The following is a 20,334-nucleotide window of genomic DNA, read 5'->3' on the forward strand; positions in this document are numbered from 1 at the left end:
GCTAAGTACCCCCTCCTGTGTTTTTGATTAAAGAAATTGACTGAACCCTCCAAACACAATCAAACACAGTTACTGCTTTGGAGTGAGATTAGTGTTAAAACATTTATGATACAATTCATTCAAAAATACAAAAGACTTAAGAATTTCATAATATGCAGAAATGGATTAAAACATGACTTTACAATAATTGGGAGTGTTTGCTGTACAAACGTTGTAGATAATCAAAGCATTGCAATAAATCATTGGACATGTCTTTGAGTGTTCTTGAGTCTTAAACTCACAACACAGCAAATATGGAACTGAGCATTAAAATGGGCTAACATCTGAAAATTGGGTCATATTCTGTACAGGGAAACGGTTAAGAGGATCTGAGCTGTCTACTGTTAAAGAGAAATCTAACTTTTACATGTGAAGTCTCATTCCTTCAGATTTAGATCATGTTTGGTGATTTTAAGAAAATGTTTTGAAATAAAATCTTTTTCTGCCTCAGTCTCTTAGTTCTACTTTTCTTTTCCTCTATTTATTTCACTTTCCAGAACGGATGATGGCATTAGATTTTAATAATTTACCAGACACTTCCTGGTTCAATCTCTGTTCAGTTCATTAACAATTCTTCAGTCAGATTGATTAAGGAGACATATTGTTGCTAGCCCTGTTCATAAAAAAAAGCCTTTACAGAGCTCAGGATTCTTTCTGTTCTGTAACATATCCCAATGCAAAACCCCACAGAAAGCCTGTCACTTAGTCTAAATGTAGTGAATGGCTTATGTCCATCAATCATTAGGTAGTGGCCACATTTTCCAAACTAATATCATGGAATTTTAGGAGAAATGTATGTAATTTAATCTCCTGTTCCCATTAATTCCTTAGTTCATCTGCTAACACAAAATGATCGGAGTGTTTCGATTTGGGATTTATTACCAATAAGACAATCTAAGAACTGCCCTTTCCAACCGCTTAGACTCCACGGGATTTATACAGAATTAGTCAGTGAGTGTATATATAAAAACAGAGAAAGGACTGACTTGTCTTTGCTCTAAGGTGGCCTTATTCTAGCTCAATGCAATTCAATTATTGAATTAAATTTATAATTATTTCTAAAATTCTAGCTTTTGTTACTTATTGCAATGCAAATAATACAAGAGCAAAAAAAAGCTGGAGAATCAATAAAAACTATGCAACATAATTGTCCCATATCATTGGCAGTAAAGTTCTGGTGAGAGATCGATGGAATTATTCTGATTGTAAAGATTCAGGGAACAGCTTCCAACATGGACAATGATGATACTCTAGTGCAAGTCAGGTATCATTCTGTCCACAATCTACATAGATTCATCTGGGTTCAGCTTCTACAGGAACTCTTTGGCCTGACCACTGGGGAATGGACCACTCATCTATTCAACTGGGAAAACCAAAGCTATGGTTCTTGGTCCCCGTCGTAAACTCATTCCCTCTCCTCTGATTCCATCCCTTTCCATACTGTCTGTCTGTGGTTAAGTCAGGACGTTCAGAACTTCCACATCTGAATGACGCCTGCTAGGAGACCATCCACATTGTCCCCTCTCCAGGTAATCTCCATTGTCAAAACTTCCACCACATCGCTTACATTCAACATTTCTTAGCTCATCTCCTGCTGATGCAATTGTTTCTACCTCCTGTCACCTTTAGATATAACTGTTCCAATTCTCCCATAGAATCTCTACAGTGTGGAAACAGGCCCTTTGGCCCAACTCATCCATACCAATCTTCTGAAGGGTAACCTATCCTGACCCATTCCCCCCCTACCCTATTATCCTATATATCCATCTTCCACCCTGTATAAACCTGAGCTCATGACTTTAACCTTTAACAGCATGTCCAGTTCACCCATTATACATGCTCTCTGACATTCACTGACTCCTTCTCCAACAATGATTTGAATTGAAACGTCTCACTAATTTCTGAATTCCGTCCTGACCTCACCAACACAACAATCCTTTGAGGTTTCTCACTGCTTTAATTCTGGTTCCCTGACAATCCCCAAATCCCACCACTTCCCCATCCATGGCCAGGATTCATTGCTCTGGGCCAATGCTCTGCAATGCCAGTCCTAAAATTTCTGCTCTCTCTCTCTCTCTCCACCTTTAAAAACAAAACTCATAAAAACTCTCCCTTTGACTGAGCTTTTCGTCCCCCTTCTTAAATATCTCCTTCTGTGGTCTGGCAACTCCACCATGAAGCCACCAAAGACAGTTTATGATGTTAAAGGCACTATATAAATGCATACTGTTGTTGTGCAGATGGGGAGAGATGTAACATATTAATCTTTTGATGCTTGTTGCATAGCAAGGATTGAATGGCCCATGTGCTGTTTCTTCCATTGGATTGAACACTCTGGCTAAAGCTGTCGGAGGCTCCTCTCATGTTTCCTTTCAGTCTTATGTCAACTGCCAGTTCTTTGATTGACCAGGTATTGGATATAGATTATAGATTCTCAGCCACTCAGAGCAAAGCTGTCTAGAAACAAGATGTAGGAGTGGAGTCAGTGTTAATCAGCCTTCCCCTGCTGCAGGTTTGGTGTTGGCTCTGTCTCACTGTGAATACTGTCACATCCCAGTCCTGATCATTTTCCCCCAACAGTATCTGGTGGGAGTTTGGAATATACACCAAGCTGTGCAGGATTTTCCGAGTTTTCACATTGTAGGCTGTGGATAGGGGTTGGGAGATTGGAGAAGGAGAAAAGACAGAAAGGGTTGAAGAATGATGTGTCCTCTCTGAATCTCAATCTCGCTGGCGGTCATACTCGCTGACCATCCTCTTAATGTGGGACAGCTTCCTCTTCAGGCGCTTGCTCTGCAGTCGTTTACTCTGATACTCGGACGTCTGGAAATAATCAGAGAAAACAGCAAACAAAAAGCGTGAAGCTTTACGTTTCCTTATCGATATTTCTCTTTCCTTGAGAACACAGGAGGTGTAATATTCATTCAAGAAATGTCAGTGACAGAAAATTGAATCTTTCTATTTGTGGCTCCTAGTGACCTTATCAAACACTCCTACAATGGGGATTGCACAGGGTTAGATACAGAGTGAAGCTTTCTCTACTCTTTTAAACTGAAAGTAAAGCTTATTCTACACTATCCCAATCAAACACTCCCAGGACAGGCACAGAACAGGATTAGGTACAGAGTAAAGCATCCTCTACACTGAACCCAAACTTTCAGGGATAGTTACATTGGTTTGGATACCAAAGACACTTTGAACCCTTATGCCAGTTTCTATTATTTCTACTGAATGGGTAGAATGTGATTAAGAAGTGGGGAGGGCAGAGGAACCATATATCAGTTGGGGGGGGTGGGGGGGTGGGGACAGGTTCAGGTGCAGCAGGGGTGCGTGCTGGGAGACAACACGTCTGCCCTTGCTCTGACCCCACTGGCTACCTTCTGCCTGTAACCCCTATGCTGAGAACTGACCCCACATCATCTACATTTTTTGTGGCGCACTTTAAACCTCGTATGCTATGGGGTCCTTTTCAAGCTGCAGCCAACACCTTCTGTGTGCCATCCCCCCAGGCCTCACAGCTGACTGGTTCCCAGGGACTCCTGAGAAGAGGCAGCACCAGTCTCACACCAGCTCTCTGTCCGCCAGTGAGACCCCTGACACCATGAGATTCTGCTCAATATTTCAGATCAGTAACCTATCCTCAGAAAGCCATTCTCATTTCAGGTAAATTTAAATCCTTCTGAAAAATTAATTCAGTTTCTCCCCCCAACAGATGCTGCCTGATCTGAGTATTTTCAGCAACTTTTGTTCAGATTTTCAGCATCTGTAATATTTTGCTTTTGTATAATTGCCCTTGAACAGAATGTCTTAATTGGCCATTTCAGAGGGCAGTTAAGAGTCAGTTGGAGTCGCATGTAGGCCAGACCAGATAGGGATGGCAGATATTAGTGAACTAGAGGCGCTTTTACAATAATGGTCATAATTAGACCAGCTTCTTATTCCAAATCTTCATTGGCTCAAATTTCACCACGGTGGCACTCAAACCCACTCCCTGGGTTACTAGTCCAGTGATAAACCATTACCAAGCACTGCCCTTCCTGATGTTGTGTGTTCTGACTTGAATGGAATCATACTCACCTTCTTGTAGTCTTTTAATCTGTTGTATTCCTCAGCAACTCCCTAAAACAAAGCAAAACAAATCCTAAAACATGCCCAAAAAATGACTGTTATTGAATTACACACAGATGATGCAATTAATCTGTTGATGCACTAATGATCCAGAGGCCTGGGATCTGGGATGACCATCAGGTGATGGGCTTGGAGGATTGCCTGATGAAATCTCTAGTGATCGGTATTTATCAACTGGAGAGAGAGTGCTGAGGCGATTTACCAGAATGAGAAACTTCAATGGTGGGGAGAGGTTGAAGAAGTTGGTACGGTTCTCCTTGGAGAGAAGGAGGCTGAGAGGAGATTGGAAATCAAAATCATGAATAGATTGCATAGAGTAGATAGAGAGAAGCTGTTCCTGCTCATTAAAGAAACAAAAATGAGAGGAAACAGATCGAAAGTGAGTGTAAAAGGAACAAACTTGATGTGAGAAAATAACTTTTTCAAACAGTGAGTAGTTAGAATCTGAAATGCACTGGCTGGAAATGTGGGGGAGGCAGATTCAGTTGAGACAGACATTCAAGAGGGACATCAAATGATTACTTGAATAAAAATAATGTGCAGAGGTATGAGCAAAGGCAGGAGATTGGCATCAGGTAATGGTACTTGTTTGAAGAGCTAGTGCAGACACAATGGGCTGAATGGTCTCCTCCTGTGCTGTAATTATTCTGTGATTCTTCGATCCCAGGTGCTGACAATGAGGACTTCTCCATGACCTCATTTTGAAAGAACTCCTCAGATTATCCCTTTTCCAAACCCACAAATTCCACAAGGAGGAAACACCAGGAAAGGAACACAGGATACTATTGGGATGGTTGTTTCAGGATTGGGATTGAATTACAGAGATGTACAACTGATCAATAAAATACTAGAGTTCTTGCTGCTCCCTTCTCTCAACTTGCTCTGGATATGCAAGAATGACAGGAATGTTCCTACCTCATAGCTGGGGTCATCCTCAGTCAAGACATCCAACCGCTTGCTCAGGAAATTGATCTGATTGTTAATTTCATCCATTTCAGCACAAAGCTGTTTATATTCCCGATGGTCATTGTCAAACTCCCGCTTGTACTCCTGCCGAATGGGGTCGGAGGTTATGGGAGGGTACAAACTGATAAGACAAGAGATGGGGGTTAGAGCATGTTCCATCGAGACATTGCTGAGACTGCCTCTGCCACATCCCACCCCTCCATTCCCCCAACTGCAGTAGACAAGATGGCATTGAGGTGCCTTCTTGAACCACTGTAGACCCACAATTCCCTTCGGGAGAGAATTCCAGGATTTTGACCCAGTGACAGTGAAGGAATGGTGACATATTTCCAAGTCAGGATGGTGAGTGGTTTGGAGGGGAACTTGCAGGGGGTGGTGTTCCCACATATCTGCTGCTCTTGTAGAGGTAACAAGTTTGGAAGGTGCTGTCTAAGGACCCTTAGTAAGTTACTATAGAAGGTAATGGATATGATGCCAATCAAGTGGGCTGCTTTGTCCAGGATGGTGTAAAGCTTCTTGAGTGTTATTGGAGATGCAATGGAGGACTGTTCCAAACAACTTCTGACTAGTGCCTCATAAATGACTTTGGGGAGTCAGGAGGTGAGTTTCTCATTGCAAGATTCCTAGCTTCTGACCTGTTCTTGTAGCCACAGCATTTATATAGCTAGACCAACTTGGATTCTGGTCAATACTAATTCCAGGCTGTTGATGGGGGATTTAGTGTTGGTAATACCATTGAACATCAAGGAGTGATGGTTAGATTCTCACTTGCTGGGGACAGTCATTGCCTGGCATTTGTGTGATGGATCAGGTTCAGAGCCCATTTTTTGGATACCTAAACAAGTGGAAAGGTGGAGAGAATACCAACCTGTCCCATTCCTCATCATCCATGTCATCACCGGATTCGGCTCCAGTTGTATAATCAGTCTCATATTGAGATTCCTCCACCTCTGATCTGCCACGTCTCCTCCACTTCTTCTTTCGACCAGCTGAAGGCTTCCTTGCTGTATCTTCAGATGGAGTTGAGTTGATGTTCCTCGAGGGGTAAGAGGAGGAAAGGTACCTGGCAATAAACACAAAGTATGGGCATCGATCATCTTAATGTAGAATCTTTACGTGGAAACATTGCCTAGCTGGTCCTATCCTATAATACCCATTTTGAGACTCTACAGAAAAGATTCCATCACAGAGATTCTCTTGCTAGTGCTCTGCTCTCCTGAATGTGGGGTCCCATTGCTGGTTAGGAAAGTATCGAAAGTTGTCTTATATCCTCATTGTCCTGGATGATGTTATTAGGGGATACTGTTATACATTCTGTAACTAGATTATGTCAAACATTGTCACATCTTGTAGAATCACATATCTACAGCACAGATAAAAGGCCCTTCGGCCCATCAATTCTGCTCTGGTCAAAAAAACCTAACTACTCTAATCCAATTCCCTTCCTGATGAAGGGCTTTTTCCCGAAATGTTGATTTTCCTGCTCCTCTGATGCTGCCTCACCTGCTTTTCCAATACCACACTCTCTACTCTGATCTCCAGCATCTGCAGTCCTCACGTTCGCCATAGTCTTGTATGCCTTGGCATTGCATCTGGATACTTCTCCAATGTATTGCCTATACCCCCCTGACAGGCGGACAGTTACAAATTCCCACCACTCGCTCAGGTGAAAAGACTTCTTTCCTTTACATCTGTCTAGTCATTTTCATTAAGTCAATGAGATAACAAAATGTAAACTCTTCTATTAAATATATCATAGGAAGAGGCATCAATAAACTAACATAGCAAGGACTCTTTCCAGAGGTTACAGCTGTGTCATTTCGACTGCTTACTCAAACCTCAATAAGACTAGATCAGAGGTTGCCAGGAACCACTTGAATCCCTCTGTATCTGCCACATCCAGTAAATATATCATGTTTCCAACTTTCAAGATACAAATTTTATGGAATGCAGACTTTTGAAATTGGAGGGGTGGCAGGTGGATGAAATTTATAGAAATTCAGCCATGACATTGGAAACCCACAGACTTCCAACTTCCATGCAAAGAGCCTTTAGAGAAAACCCAGTCAGGCTGCACACGTATATCCTAAAGGTATAAATTCAAACAGGTGATGTGCTTCTTGTGTTCATGACCAAAGTATACGTTTCATCTCGAGAAAACTATTAGTGCGTGTTTGCATTTACATCTCGGTGTTGTACAAGCACACATTTTTGTTTCTTTCTGATTTAAACATAGCTGAAAGTCTGCCTCATGTTAAGTCACAAACTCAAAACATGTAAAACATTCCCTCTACGTTGTGCATCCTGTTGTGGTCAGCAAGAGGTGAAGCTAGTGGGGAAAATGTATCTTGGAATTGCTGTCTATAATGTATCCAAAATTGTGTCACTCAAATGGGATGCCAATGGTCTTGGTCTCCCACAGAGTGGTAATCATCATTGAATTGCCACTCAACTCCTCAATGCCATCTACATTTCTTGCCCAGTCACCTGAGCCCAACCTCTCAAGAAATACATGGCATTCATCAGACAACTCCCAGTCTCATGGGGAAGACAGACTTATCCCCTTTTCACAAAGTGCTGGCTGCTGTTAGAGAGAGTTTAAATATCCAGTGTCGATGCTATTGAATGGGTAAATGAGGGTCAGCTGATTGGGTCAGTGGCTAGGATGGGGTGAGGTGACGGAGTGAGAAATTAAGCAGGTCGGGGGGTGAGGTAATCAGATCAGATTGGGGGCTGGTCAGATGGGTTTGGGCGGGTAGGCATGTGGTAGGATTCCTGTAGTCATAGGGTATTCAGGTTGTATTGGGAGGCCAGTTAGGTCAAATAGGGGGAATAGATGGGGGGGTTCAAAGGGACATCAGTGAGTAATCTTGAGGGCTGGATAGAAAGTGTGAATGGAGTAGATGGGGAGAGGGGGATAAATTTAAATTGTGGCACAAAAAGCAGCAAGTGTGAGGAAAAACCTTTTTCACAAACGAACGGTCACGGTGTGGAATAGCACAGCCTGGAAACATGGTAGAGGGCAGGTTCAACCGAGGCATTCAAGAGGGGCACCACATGATTATTTGAATAGAAATAATGCGAGAGGATACAGGGAAAAACCACTAGGGTAAAAATGCTCATTTCAGGAGTAAGTGCAGGCATGATGGGACAAATAGCCTCCTTCATGGCAATAACACTTGTGTAAAGGTCAGTTATGTAGTGCCCTGGGAGTTAGACTAGATTTTTTTCTGTCTAACATTCCTTGGGTAATTAGTCAGGTAAGCAAACTGGAACTGTTCAAATTTTTCAACTCTAGTTCAAAGTTAGAATTTTACAGAAGGTGCCAGGGAGGAGGGGAATTGTCCAGAGGTTCAAACTTCCCGGGTGATTCCCATAGAGGTCAGCATTCTTGGATTTCCATGGATCCGCATGTCTATCTTGCCCTGTATTTCAGATCTCTGATCATTCATAGACTTGAAGATATCAGGCATTGAATCAGTTGTAACTGGGTCTGGTGAACTGCCCACACCTTCCCCAAGGGGGCAGTGTTGTGCTCCCTGCTCATGTTTAATGATGATTTGGACCTAAGTTAAAAATGACTTCAGTTCAAACTTTTAAGAAAACTGGGAACTGTAGTAAACAATGTGGAAGCTAGTAACAGACTTTGGGAGGCTGTGTGCAGGCTGGTCAGATGCCTCCCCATCTAGGTAAAAACAATGACTGCAGATGCTGGAAACCAGATTCTGGATCAGTGGTGCTGGAAGAGCACAGCAATTCAGGCAGCATCCGAGGACAGGCAAAATCGACGTTTCGGGCAAAAGCCTTTCATCAGGAATAAAGCTTTGGCCATCTGGTGTGTTCTATGGTGGAACTGCTCCTCCTGGGAGCAGATACGGTGGAGGCGGAGGAGTTGGGAATACGGGATGGCATTTTTGCAAGAGGTAGGGTGGGAAGAGGTGTAATCCAGGTAGCTGTGGGAGTCGGTGGGTTTGTAGAAGATGTCAGTGTCAAGTCGGTCGTCACTGATGGAGATGGAGAGGTCCAGGAAGGGGAGGGAGGTGTCAGAGATGGTCCAGGTAAATTTAAGGTCAGGGTGGAATGTGTTGGTGAAGTTGATGAATTGCTCAACTTCCTTGCGGGAGCACGAGGTGGCGCCAATGCAGTCATCAATGTAGCGGAGGAAGAGGTGGGGAGTGGTGCCGGCGTAATTACGGAAGATCAACTGCTCTACGTAGCCAACAAAGAGACAGGCATAGCTGGGGCCCGTACGTGTGCCCATGGCTACCCCTTTGGTCTGGAGGAAGTGGGAGGATTCAAAGGAGAAATTGTTAAGGGTGAGGACCAGTTCGGTCAAACGAATGAGAGTGTCGGTGGAAGGGTACTGTTGGGAACGTCTGGAGAGGAAAAACGGAGGGCTTGGAGTCCCTGGTCACGGCGGATGGAGGTGTAGAGGGATTGGATATCCATGGTGAAGATGAGGCATTGGGGGCCGGGGAAACGGAAGTCTTGGAGGAGGTGGAGGGCGTGGGTGGTGTCTCGAATGTATGTGGGGAGTTCCTGGACTAGGGGGGATAGGACAGTGTCGAGGTAGGTAGAGATGAGTTCAGTGGGGCAGGAGCATGCTGAGACAATGGGTCGGCCAGGGTGGTCAGGCTTGTGGATCTTGGGAAGGAGGTAGAACCGGGCAGTGCGGGGTTCCCGGACTATGAGGTTGGAAGCTGTGGGTGGGAGATCTCCTGAGGTGATGAGGTTCTTTATGGTCTGGGAGATGATGGTTTGGTGATGGGGGGTGGGGTCATGGTCAAGGGGGCGGTAGGAAGAGGTGTCCTCGAGTTGGCGTTTGGCTTCAGCGATGTAGAGGTCAGTGCGCTAGACGACCACTGCGCCCCCTTTGTCCGCTGGCTTGATGGTGAGGTCAGGATTGGAGCAGAGGGATTGGAGGGCTGCGCGTTGTGAGGATGAGAGGTTGGAGTGGGGGAGGGGGGTCGACAGGTTGAGGTGGTTAATGTCCCGGCGGCAGTTGGAAATGAAGAGGTCGAGGGCAGGTAATAGGCCAGCGCGGGGTGTCCAGGTGGATGCAGTGTGTTGGAGGTGGGCGAAGGGGTCCTCGGAAGGTGGGCGGGAGTCCTGATTGTGAAAGTAAGCTCGGAGGCGGAGGCGACGGAAGAATTGTTCGATGTCACGGTGTGTATTAAATTCATTGATGCATGGACGGAGAGGGATGAAGATGAGTCCTTTGCTGAGGACTGATCGTTCATCCTCAGTGAGGGGGAGGTCCTTTATTCCTGATGAAGGGCTTTTGCCCGAAACGTAGATTTTGCCTGTCCTCTGATGCTGCCTGAATTGCTGTGCTCTTCCAGCACCACTGATCCAGAATGCCTCCCCATCTACCCCATCCAGCCCTCAAAACCATGTAAGTATAGTCTTATACAAGAGATGCCTTCAGTTTGTTTGGATCGAGTCAAACTCCAGATCGAGTCAAACTTCTGTAGCACACCACGCTACAGAATCAAACTGCAGTTGTGACTATTACATAAAAGATTTTTGTTATGAATAAAGTATATTTTTAAAATTAAAAGACAGCCTGGGCATGTACGTTGATAGATCTTTGAAACTGGAAAGAAGGTTGAGAAGGCTGTTAAAACAAACTCACTGAACCCTTGGCTTTATTAATAAGAGGAGTAAAGTACAAAGGGCAGCAAGTTGTGCTAAACCTTTATAACACACAGGTGTTGGGCTTCAGCTGGAATAGTGTGGACAATTCAGGATCCCACATTCTTAAAAAACGAATGCCAAGGCTCCAGGAAGGTGGGGTGGCGATTTACAATAGTTCAGAGACAAGCGACTTCAGTGGTGACTGGAGAAACTAGGATGGCTCCCAGAGCAATGAGGATAAGAAGATTTAAATCAAGACACTCAAAATTAAGAGGAATTTCAATTGAGTGAACATGGATGAGGTGTTCCAGTAGGAGAGTAAAATGCAGCAGGCACAGGACTAACTCCCTTCAGTTATGGCAAAGGTTAAAATTCCATCCTTATAACAAATTATCCAAAGTCTTGCCCTCATCATCCATACCACTCAATTGTAATAGCTAATGACAGAACCAGAGGATTTTCTTTCTGCAGTGAATGCTACAATTTTCAAAGAAGGTGGAAATATTTTCAATAATATTTTTGAAAGAGGAGTTGGATAGATATACCCGAGGAGAGATCGCGTACAAGAAAAGTGCAATGCAGTGTTACTAACTCAGCAGCTTGAGCAAAGAGCTAGCACAGGCCTGATGGAATGAATGGCCTTCTTCTGTGATTATCAATTGTATCATTTCGTCACATTGTCACTTACTGATTGTGACTCTCCACACTGTACGCAATTGGCTGCGAATTATACTCATTAGTATTCATTGTATTGATGCCATTGGCTGGTTTATCAAAGTATTGAACTGTATCGATTTCATCATGATCCCCTTCAGGAACAGTCTTCACCTGAAAGACCAGAAAGATGCAAGGAATGAGTGACATGGGAAAGCATTTTACCACAGACTGATTCCTCATGATGGCGCCTTTAGAATTGACCCACCGTAGGTTTGGTCGAGGGGAGTGGGGAAGAGGATTGTGAGAGAGTGCGGGCTAGTTACGGAGGGAGACCACCAGGGATAGCAAGTTTAGACTGGGTGGGTTGTGAAGAACAGCAGCAGCACTCATTAGGTGAGCGAAGCATCATGTTTCTAGTTATTCTGAAACATTCTCTCATCCAAAGCAACCTTTAATCTGCAGAAAGTCTGTTGTATTTAAAGAGTAACTCATCACATCTCAATACAGACCGCACCCAGAATTTACACAGCGGGAGCGTTGCCATGACCAGGTTAGATATTGACCAGATTCTAGGAGACCGTGCTGCTGTTTGTCTCTCCTGTATCTCTGAATCACTTAATGATGGTGACATTGGAAAAGGCAGAGGGAGCTCTGATTTGGTACTTAATTAAAAAGATGGCACCTCTGACAGTGTAGCACTCACTGGGCATTGCACTCAGTGTTGGTCTGGATTATAGACTCCATTCTCTGGACTGAAGCTTAACCCCAAACCCTTCCAATTCACAGTGGGGACTGCAGTCAACAGAGCAAAGTAAATGTTGAATGAAATCATTGCCTTGCATTAAAGTAGCTCCTTTAGGAGATTATTCCTTCACACCAACTACAAAGATCATTTTGGATCATGCTTGGCTAATGAGGAAGGTTTTAAAGAAGGATTGAGGGGTAGAGGGGCAGAGAGGTTTAGGGAGGGAATGTCAGACCTCAGGCAGCAAAAGGCACAGCAGTCAATGGTGCAGATATGGGAATTGGGGTTGTACAAGAGGTGAGTAATGGGAGATTGCAGATGGTTATTGAACTGGAAGGGGTGACAGAGAAGGGGAAGGATGGGCCATGGAGGGATTTGAAGGCAAGATATTAACCTCCACAAGCCAAATTCCTTCTCCTCTCTTTCTGACTCTGTCCTGCAATCAGTTCAAGTCTTTTCCCTCAGTCAACCACAATACTTTAATCACAGTGACGCTGGGAGATAGCAGCAATCGACTACGTACAGCACATTCTGATTGATTGGTCACGCACCTGTTGACATAGTGCCACTGTGGGTAATCAGGAGCAGGAAACCTGCCAGTCCTTTCTCAGTTTCATAATGAACTCCCAATGGCTGATACAAGATGAGTCAGTTTAACCTGGGACTGTCCCAACATTAATCAAAGTCAGAGCTGACAGGAACTGCACAGTCTTCATTTAGAATAATAGTGTCATTTATTGGTGTGTGGATGTAGGTCCATTCTGTGAATGGTTGTTACTCAGTGAATTCTGTAACTTGTTTTTACTTTGTGAGAGAGTCAAAACAAAACTGGCTTTTTCTGAGATTTTGATCAATGTTGACCTTCTGATCCCATCAACCCACAGCTGGCTTCTGATCACATCCTTAATCTCCACCCAACTCCTCAGCACATCAAGCGGCATCTGTGGACAGAAGTGGACTTAATGTTTCAGGTTACGATGACCCAATGAAAGGCCAACTCAACCTGAAATGTTAACTTTGTTTCTCTCTCTGCACTTCTTGCCTGCCCTGTTGAATTTTTCCAGCAGGTTTTATTTTCATTTTGATAACTGCAATATTTTGCATTAGTGTTCCCCATATCCCTTAACACAAACCAATCCACCCACCTCATATTGCGCTAGCCCAGCAATCCCCACATCACCCTACTTCCCACAACACTCCAAATCCCACAACCTTATATCCTTCTGCTCCAAGCTTTTAAATTTGTGAATTCCACATGTTTAAGCTACAATTAATGTGAAAGCTTCTCCTTTATGCCCTCAATGTCTGAGATGTGAAGCTGTGGCCACAAGATTCCAATTCTTCACTGTAGTGTTCAACAATACAAAGAGTTGACACACTTCAACAAAGCAAATGGTTATTCTAGAGCCAAGTCAACACCCCACCACACGGAGAGTGGCTAGAAAGATAGACAAAGTAGCTTTCCAACTCTTAGCCAGCCTCTGTCGCTCAAAGCAAGGTGAACTTGAATGTCATTACATTTAGTTGTTTTATAGGGTGACAGTAATTCAGAAAGAATTGAGCAGTGTGGGCTAGATTAGAACTAAAGGGGTTACGAGATGGCAAATTTGAATTGTGAACGATTGTCCTGATTGATGGGAGTTTCATTTCTGTACTGCCTCTGAAGGCATAACATGGGAATGAAGTACATTCTGGAGAGTAGTCTTTGCTGTAGTCAGCCATTTTACACAAAGCAAGATCCCACAAGCAGCAATGTGATAATGACCAGATAATCCAGTTTTCATGATGGCAGTTGAGGGACATAAATCTTGGCCAGGCCAGGAGAAAGCTCCCCTGGACTACTTCAAAACTGTGCTATGGGATGCTTACACACACTACTGAGGTAAAAAGGTAAAGTTGAGTTAAACCTGAGGATCATCACGTCTCAGGCAAGGGGGAGGGGAAGGGGAGTGGTTGAGAAGGTAACCTCAGGTAGTGAGAGAACTGAATCTGCGCTGATGGTGCTGCTCTGCATTTACAAACCAGCCATGCAACCAACTATCAAACAGTGTGGGTGAGGTCTTATTTCACATCTCATACCGATAGTCAACATCTCCCACAGTGCAGCCTCCTCTCAGTACTACACTGTGAGTGTTAGCCTGGGCAGAGTGTTCAAGTCTTTGAAGTGAACCCAGAATCTTCAAATCTGAGGCAAGGGTATTACTCACCAAGTCATGGTCAGAATCTTAAACTTAAGCAACTGAATCCTTAAATGCTTGTGTTACAAAATGTGGATAATACAAATAATTGAGAGCAGTGAATTAGAACTGAATAGAAAGACAGAAACTTTGGAGAGTTTAGGACACTTTGATAAAGGATTGGCTGACTGGCAGAAAGCAGAGTGAGGATAAAATGATCTTTTTCAGGACGGCAGCCTATCACTAGTGGAGTTCCGCAGGAGTCAGTGTTGAGTCAACTATTCATTTTATTCACTAACAATGTAGACAAAGGAACTGAGGCATGGTTGACAATTGTGCAGCTGAGAGAAACATAGGTGGAGGGACAGGCAGCGTTGAGGAGATGGGAAGGAGGGAGCAGAAGGAGTTGGACAGGAAATTGAGCAAAGACGCAGCAGATGGACTACAACGTGAGGTGAATTGGCCATGCTAAATTGCCCACAGTGTTACATACATTAGTTAGAGGGGAATGGGTCTGGGTGGGTTACTCTTCAGAGGGTCAATGTGGATTTGTTGGGCCGAAGCGCCTGTTTCCACACTGTAGGGAATCTAATCTAAAAAAAATGGAAAAGTGTGAAGTTATGCACTTTGGTAGGAAGAAGAGGCATAGACAATTTTCTAAAAGGAGAATGCTTTAGAAATCTAAAGCACAAGGGACTCGGGAATCCTAGTTCAGGATTCTCTTAAGGTTAACATGCAGGTTCAGTTGGGAGCTAGAAAAGCAAATGCAATGATAGCATTCATTTCAAGAGGGCTAGAATACAAGAGCAGAGATTTATAGCTGAGGCTGTATAAGGCTCTGGTCAGGCAGAATTTGGAATATTGTGAGCAGTTTTGGGCTCTGTATTTAAGAAAGTGCATGCTGGCCTTGGAAGGGGTTCAGAAGAGGTTTACAAGAAAGATAGGAGCTCTGATGAAGAACCATCTAGGCCTCAAAACATTAGCTTGCTTTTGCAAGGGCTGGAGGGATCCAAATGAGCTGGGAGGTGCTGGACTATCCAAACCAAACAGGAAGAGAGACTGAAATAGAACATCTCAACATGAACTATCCGAGCTCACAGCTTCACACACACTGAATGGAGTAAGAAAATCTCAGATCTGCTGCTGGTTTTCTCCTGTCCCAGGAATTGATGGACATGATCCAATCTCTTTCTAGTTCTTCACCTAATTGGCCATTGGATGCTACAACAATAATTACAGCAACTTTAATATAATAAAACATCAACTAGCAGTTCACTGTTGCTGCCTCCTCCTCTGGTCTTCTGAACCACAGATGTGCTTCTGTCACCATTATATTCACATGGTGAGTCCCATGCTGTTCTTGGTCAATAGTAACCACCAGGATGTTGATCCATGCTTCGCTTCTCGCTAAACTCCACTCGTGCAATGTTCTCCTGGTCAGCCTCTCGTCTTCCAGCTTTTTAACTCCCAGATCACCCAAAACTCTGCTGTCTGCGTCCTAACTCCCATCATGCCACACCCCACCCCCAAACACCTTTCTCCTACACTGGCTCTTGGTCCAAAAATGTTTGATTTTAAAATTCTCATATTTCCAAAGTTCATATCTGTCCATGGCCCTACCTATTACTTTCATTGTAACTTCCCCTAGCCGAGAGCTGAGATCTCAGTGCTTCTCCTACTCGATTTTTGAGCAACTCTGATTTTAATCTCTCCACCATTGGTCACTGCACCTTCAGCTGCCTGAACTCCAGGCTCTGGATTTCCCTCCCTGAACCTCTCTGCCTCTGTCCTACTTCATGACACTGCTTAAAAACCAATCACTTTGACCAAGCTGTTTGTCACTTGCCTTGATAGCTCCCCAGGGGAGTCAATCTCAAATTCGGTTTGGCAATGGGTCCTGTCAAGTACTTCACAGCATTTTACAAAGCGACAGGTGTGCTACAAATGCAAATTGTTGTCGATGAGTTTTACAACATGACTGGATGGGGAGTGGCATTGGGCTTCAGCAGAGAGCTGGTTACACACAACAGGCCCCTCTGCTATGACCAATCAACAATTCTCTCAACTTTAGCATTCTTCACTTTCTTGAATCTTTCCCATCTCAAAACTTTTCACCAAATCAGTCCTTCCCGAGGTAATTCATCTCCTGCCGTTTAACCCCTTGAATGTCTCATGTGCCTTAACCATTTGTAACAAAGACAGCTCCTGTGGTCAAAGCTGGCCTGGACACAACCTTTTTCAGCAGCACACGTCAAGCCTTGCAGCTCAGTTGCCGTTCAGCTCAGTTTCTGAGCAGGCATTGATGTAATCAGTCCCAGTGAGTGAAACCAAAGAACAATCGAGTTAATGAATAATTCAACTGAAACCAAACTTATCAAAAAGCAAAGAGAATTCTGCTTTGTAATGAGGCAATCATCAGGCATACCACCACAACCTGATAAGGCTGAGCGCTAAGAACAAACTCCACCAACACGGGTCTTGTTCAAGATCTCTGGCATCAATCAGTAAACAGGAAGGAGTTGGTATCGATGGTGGTGGTGGGGTTGGAGCCCTTGCTCTCGACTTTTCACTTTTTGTGGGTAATATTCCCGTCTGCATTGTGCTGTTTAGCTCTGACTGGGTTCTTCCCAGTGAACAGGGATGGGGATAGAGAGGTAGATTTTGGAAAATTACTCCAAGGAGATAGTGACACATCCTGAGTGTTTTCTGAGAGACTGGGAAGACCCTAGTTTGATTGGGTGGTATTATGGACACTTCTAACTGTTCCAACTAATCTCAACAGTCTAGGACTTCCCCCACTGCTGGATCCTGAAGACAATATGCACATGGATAGCAGTGACAGGCAGAATTCCCCACCTGAAACCTCTCAGGCTCACTCTCTTCCTTAAGACCTGTCTTTTTGACCTAGATGTTGGTCACCTGACCTAACACCGATTTATGTGGCTCAGTAGCTCAATCCTTCCATTGAAGGGTCATCATTGACCTGAAAGATTAACTCAGTGTCTCTCCCCCAGAGTCTGACTGACCTGCTGAGTAATTGCAATATTTTCTATTTTTCCTCATGTCTGAACCTGTGACTGAAGCGGTTGTAAAACATGACGACATTGCAGGCGGTCCTGAGAAAGTCCACTCAGCTGATCCTGGGTATGGAAAGACTGTCTAATGAGGAGAGGTTGAGCCTGTACTCATTGGTGTTTAGAAGATTGACAGGCAATCTTATTGAAACACGTAAGGTTCTTATCAGGTTTGACAAGGTAGATGTGGAAAAGTTGTCTCCTGTCCGAGATGAGGAGGAATTTCTTCTCTTAAAAGGAGAGTGAATCTGTGGAATTCTTTACTGCAGAAGGCTGTTTGGACTGGAACATTAAGTATATTGAAGGCGGAGATGGACAGATTTATAATCAGTAAGGGGAAATCAAAGAGTTTGTAGAAAAGGCAGGAAATTGGAGTTGAGGATGATCAGATCAGCCATGCTTACATTGAATGGCACAGCAGACTCAATGGGCTGAATGGCCTAATTTTGTTCCATCTCTTCATATGATTTTGCTGTGTAAAACATAGCATGCTAATAGAGATGTAGATTGTAGTTGTGCTGGGGGTTAGATACTCTTAGGTGCTAGGCTCACACTGGGACGTCTCGGTGAAATACAGAGAGTTAAGCTGCAGACTGTGGAATAATCCCTCACAGTGACTTTAGAAATATTAGGCAATGAAATGTTGCGAATGAGTCCACCTTCGATGAGTCATTGTTTTATATAGACACTAAGGAAAGGTACAGTTTCAGGGATGGGCCACCTTCAAAAGTGCAAACCTATTTTGTAACCCATTGGCAATGGAATCTGTCAGGTGAAGCTTTATCTAAATGATACCATGTCCTTGTGTAAGATTTAAATTTACCAGTGTGTGTGTACAGTCAGTGATTCCTATCATCTTGTTTATTATCCTTCCTGCACGTTCTCAAGTGACAATTTCTGCTGGGTCTTCATGAGACAAGGAAGGCATGGGCACCAATAAAGAGTCTCTGTTTGTGTATAGTCGATTCCATTGTGAAGGGCAGGCCACTTCTTTCAGTTGGACCTGACTCAGAATTTATCACAAGGTCAAGGTGGAGTTTGCCTCCTCCTGTCCATTGTGTGGTATCTAAATAATGAACGAGTTGGTCTCAATCCATTCCTGGCAATAAATCCTCACAAACCTTTAGAAAGCATGGACTGAGAAAGGTCCAATTGGCTTATCAATCAATCCCCTTCTATCCAAAGCCCATATCCACTCTGTCTCAGAGGGGAGATGGCTGGGTGGACAATGTTTGAGGTCAGATGGGCATTTTTCAGAATGGAGGGGAGTTGAAAGAGGTATTCCAAAGGGATTGGTGTTGGGACCCTTGCTTTTACTAATTTATATGATATTTGGAGATGGATGTGGAGGGCAAAAGCTCTAAATTTGCAGATGACATTAAGCTAAGGAGAAAAAATAGGGGAATGTGAAGATGATGCTGAGGGACTTTGACAGGTTGGCCAAATGGACAGACACCTGGCAGTTGGATTTCAATGCAGAGAAATGTGAGTGAATACATTTTGGCTGAGTACCACAGAGAGACAATCCAGGCTCAATGGGACAACTCTGAGGGGAGTACAGGAGCAGAGGGACCTTGGGGTTAATGTGGATGATTCTTTGAAGGTGGCCAGATAAGTTGAAACTGTTGTTAAAAGTGGTGTATAGGATCTCTGGGTTTATAAATAGAGGCATACAGTTTAAAAGCAAGGAAGTGATGCTCCACTTCTGCAAATCATTGGTCAGACCACATTTAGAGCATGGTTTCAGTTCCGGGCACCTTAAGAAAGGATGTTACAGCTTGGGAGAGAGTTCAAGAAAGATTTACTAGAATGATACTAGGTAGCCAGGAATGAAGGATTTTAGATACAAGGAAAAATTAGAGAGATTGGGCTTATTCTTCTTGGAGCAGAGAAGATGAAGAGGTGACCTTATTGAGGTGTTCAAAGTGATGAACAATTTTGACCGGGTTAAGCAGGATATTTTATTTCCACTAGTTGGTACATCAGTAACTAGGGGGTCACAACTTCAAGATTGTCAGGAGAGCTAGGAATGAGATGAGGAGAAACTTTATTCGGAGCTGTTAGGATTTGGAATGCATCGAGTGGTGGCGGATTCCATTGGCGGTTTCAAAAGGAGAGCTGGATATATATTCAAAAGGGATGAAGTTAGAGGGCAATGGAGATCGGGCTCGAGAATGGGACTAGCTGATAGCTTTGTGGGAGCCAGTACATACACAATGGGTCGAATGGCCTTCTATACTGCAAACTTCAATGATTCTAAGTAATCTATGATTCTCAAAGGGTTAAAGAGGGGCTGGAGAAATTTACCAATTGTGTAATATTGAATCCTCCCCTCAAAGATCATCCCTTTTCTGCTCCTTGCTTCCAATAGTATCCCTCTATTTCATCCCTTTCAAATAATATCCAGCTCTCCTTTGAAACCTCCAAATGGAATCCACCCTCATCACTCTCTCTGCATTCCAAATCCTAACAACTCCGAATAAAGCTTCTCCTCATCTCTCTTGCTGACAATCTTCAAATTGTGATCCTTTAGACCAGCTGATCTGTGTCTCCACCAACCACCCTCAATATGTGAGACAAAAACAGAAATTGCTGGAAAACACTCAGCAGGTCTGGCAGCATCTGCAGAGAGAAACCAGAGTTCACGTTTCAGGTCCATTTTGAGTTCTGCAGAAGGGACGCAACACACAACTCTGTCTGTCTCTCCATAGATGCTGCTAGACCTGATTTCTGTTCTTGTTTCTGATTTCCAGCATCCGCAGTTCTTTTGTTTGTCATGAATATTTATTCAGTGCTGTGTTGGTGTGTGACTGCGCTGACCAGAGCACGCCCAGTTCAAACGGACTTGGTTCTCATGTGAATTTTTTTAAATGGGGTTTGCCCTGAGTTAATTGAAACGGTTCCACTGAAA

General features: G+C 43.8%; 1 protein-coding gene across 2 annotated transcripts in view; it reads right to left on the minus strand.

Moving 5' to 3' along the window:
- Nucleotides 1–83: 83 nt before the first annotated feature.
- Nucleotides 84–20,334, minus strand: part of LOC122546550 (occludin) — a 31,980-nt gene continuing 11,729 nt past the window's right edge. For both annotated transcript variants that reach the window (XM_087975904.1, XM_087975903.1), the window contains 5 exons: nt 11,459–11,598; nt 6,002–6,196; nt 5,083–5,254; nt 4,117–4,158; nt 84–2,862 (listed from right to left, as the gene is read on the minus strand). In XM_087975904.1, the coding sequence (XP_087832030.1) occupies nt 2,761–2,862; nt 4,117–4,158; nt 5,083–5,254; nt 6,002–6,196; nt 11,459–11,598 (651 nt within the window). In that variant the 3' untranslated portion in view covers nt 84–2,760. The remainder of the gene's footprint in view (nt 2,863–4,116; nt 4,159–5,082; nt 5,255–6,001; nt 6,197–11,458; nt 11,599–20,334) is intronic.

Source organism: Chiloscyllium plagiosum, unplaced genomic scaffold, assembly GCF_037043375.1.
Source record: "Chiloscyllium plagiosum isolate Xiang-an unplaced genomic scaffold, Cpla_swu_hap1 HiC_scaffold_28, whole genome shotgun sequence".
NCBI classification, from domain to species: Eukaryota; Metazoa; Chordata; class Chondrichthyes; order Orectolobiformes; family Hemiscylliidae; genus Chiloscyllium; species Chiloscyllium plagiosum.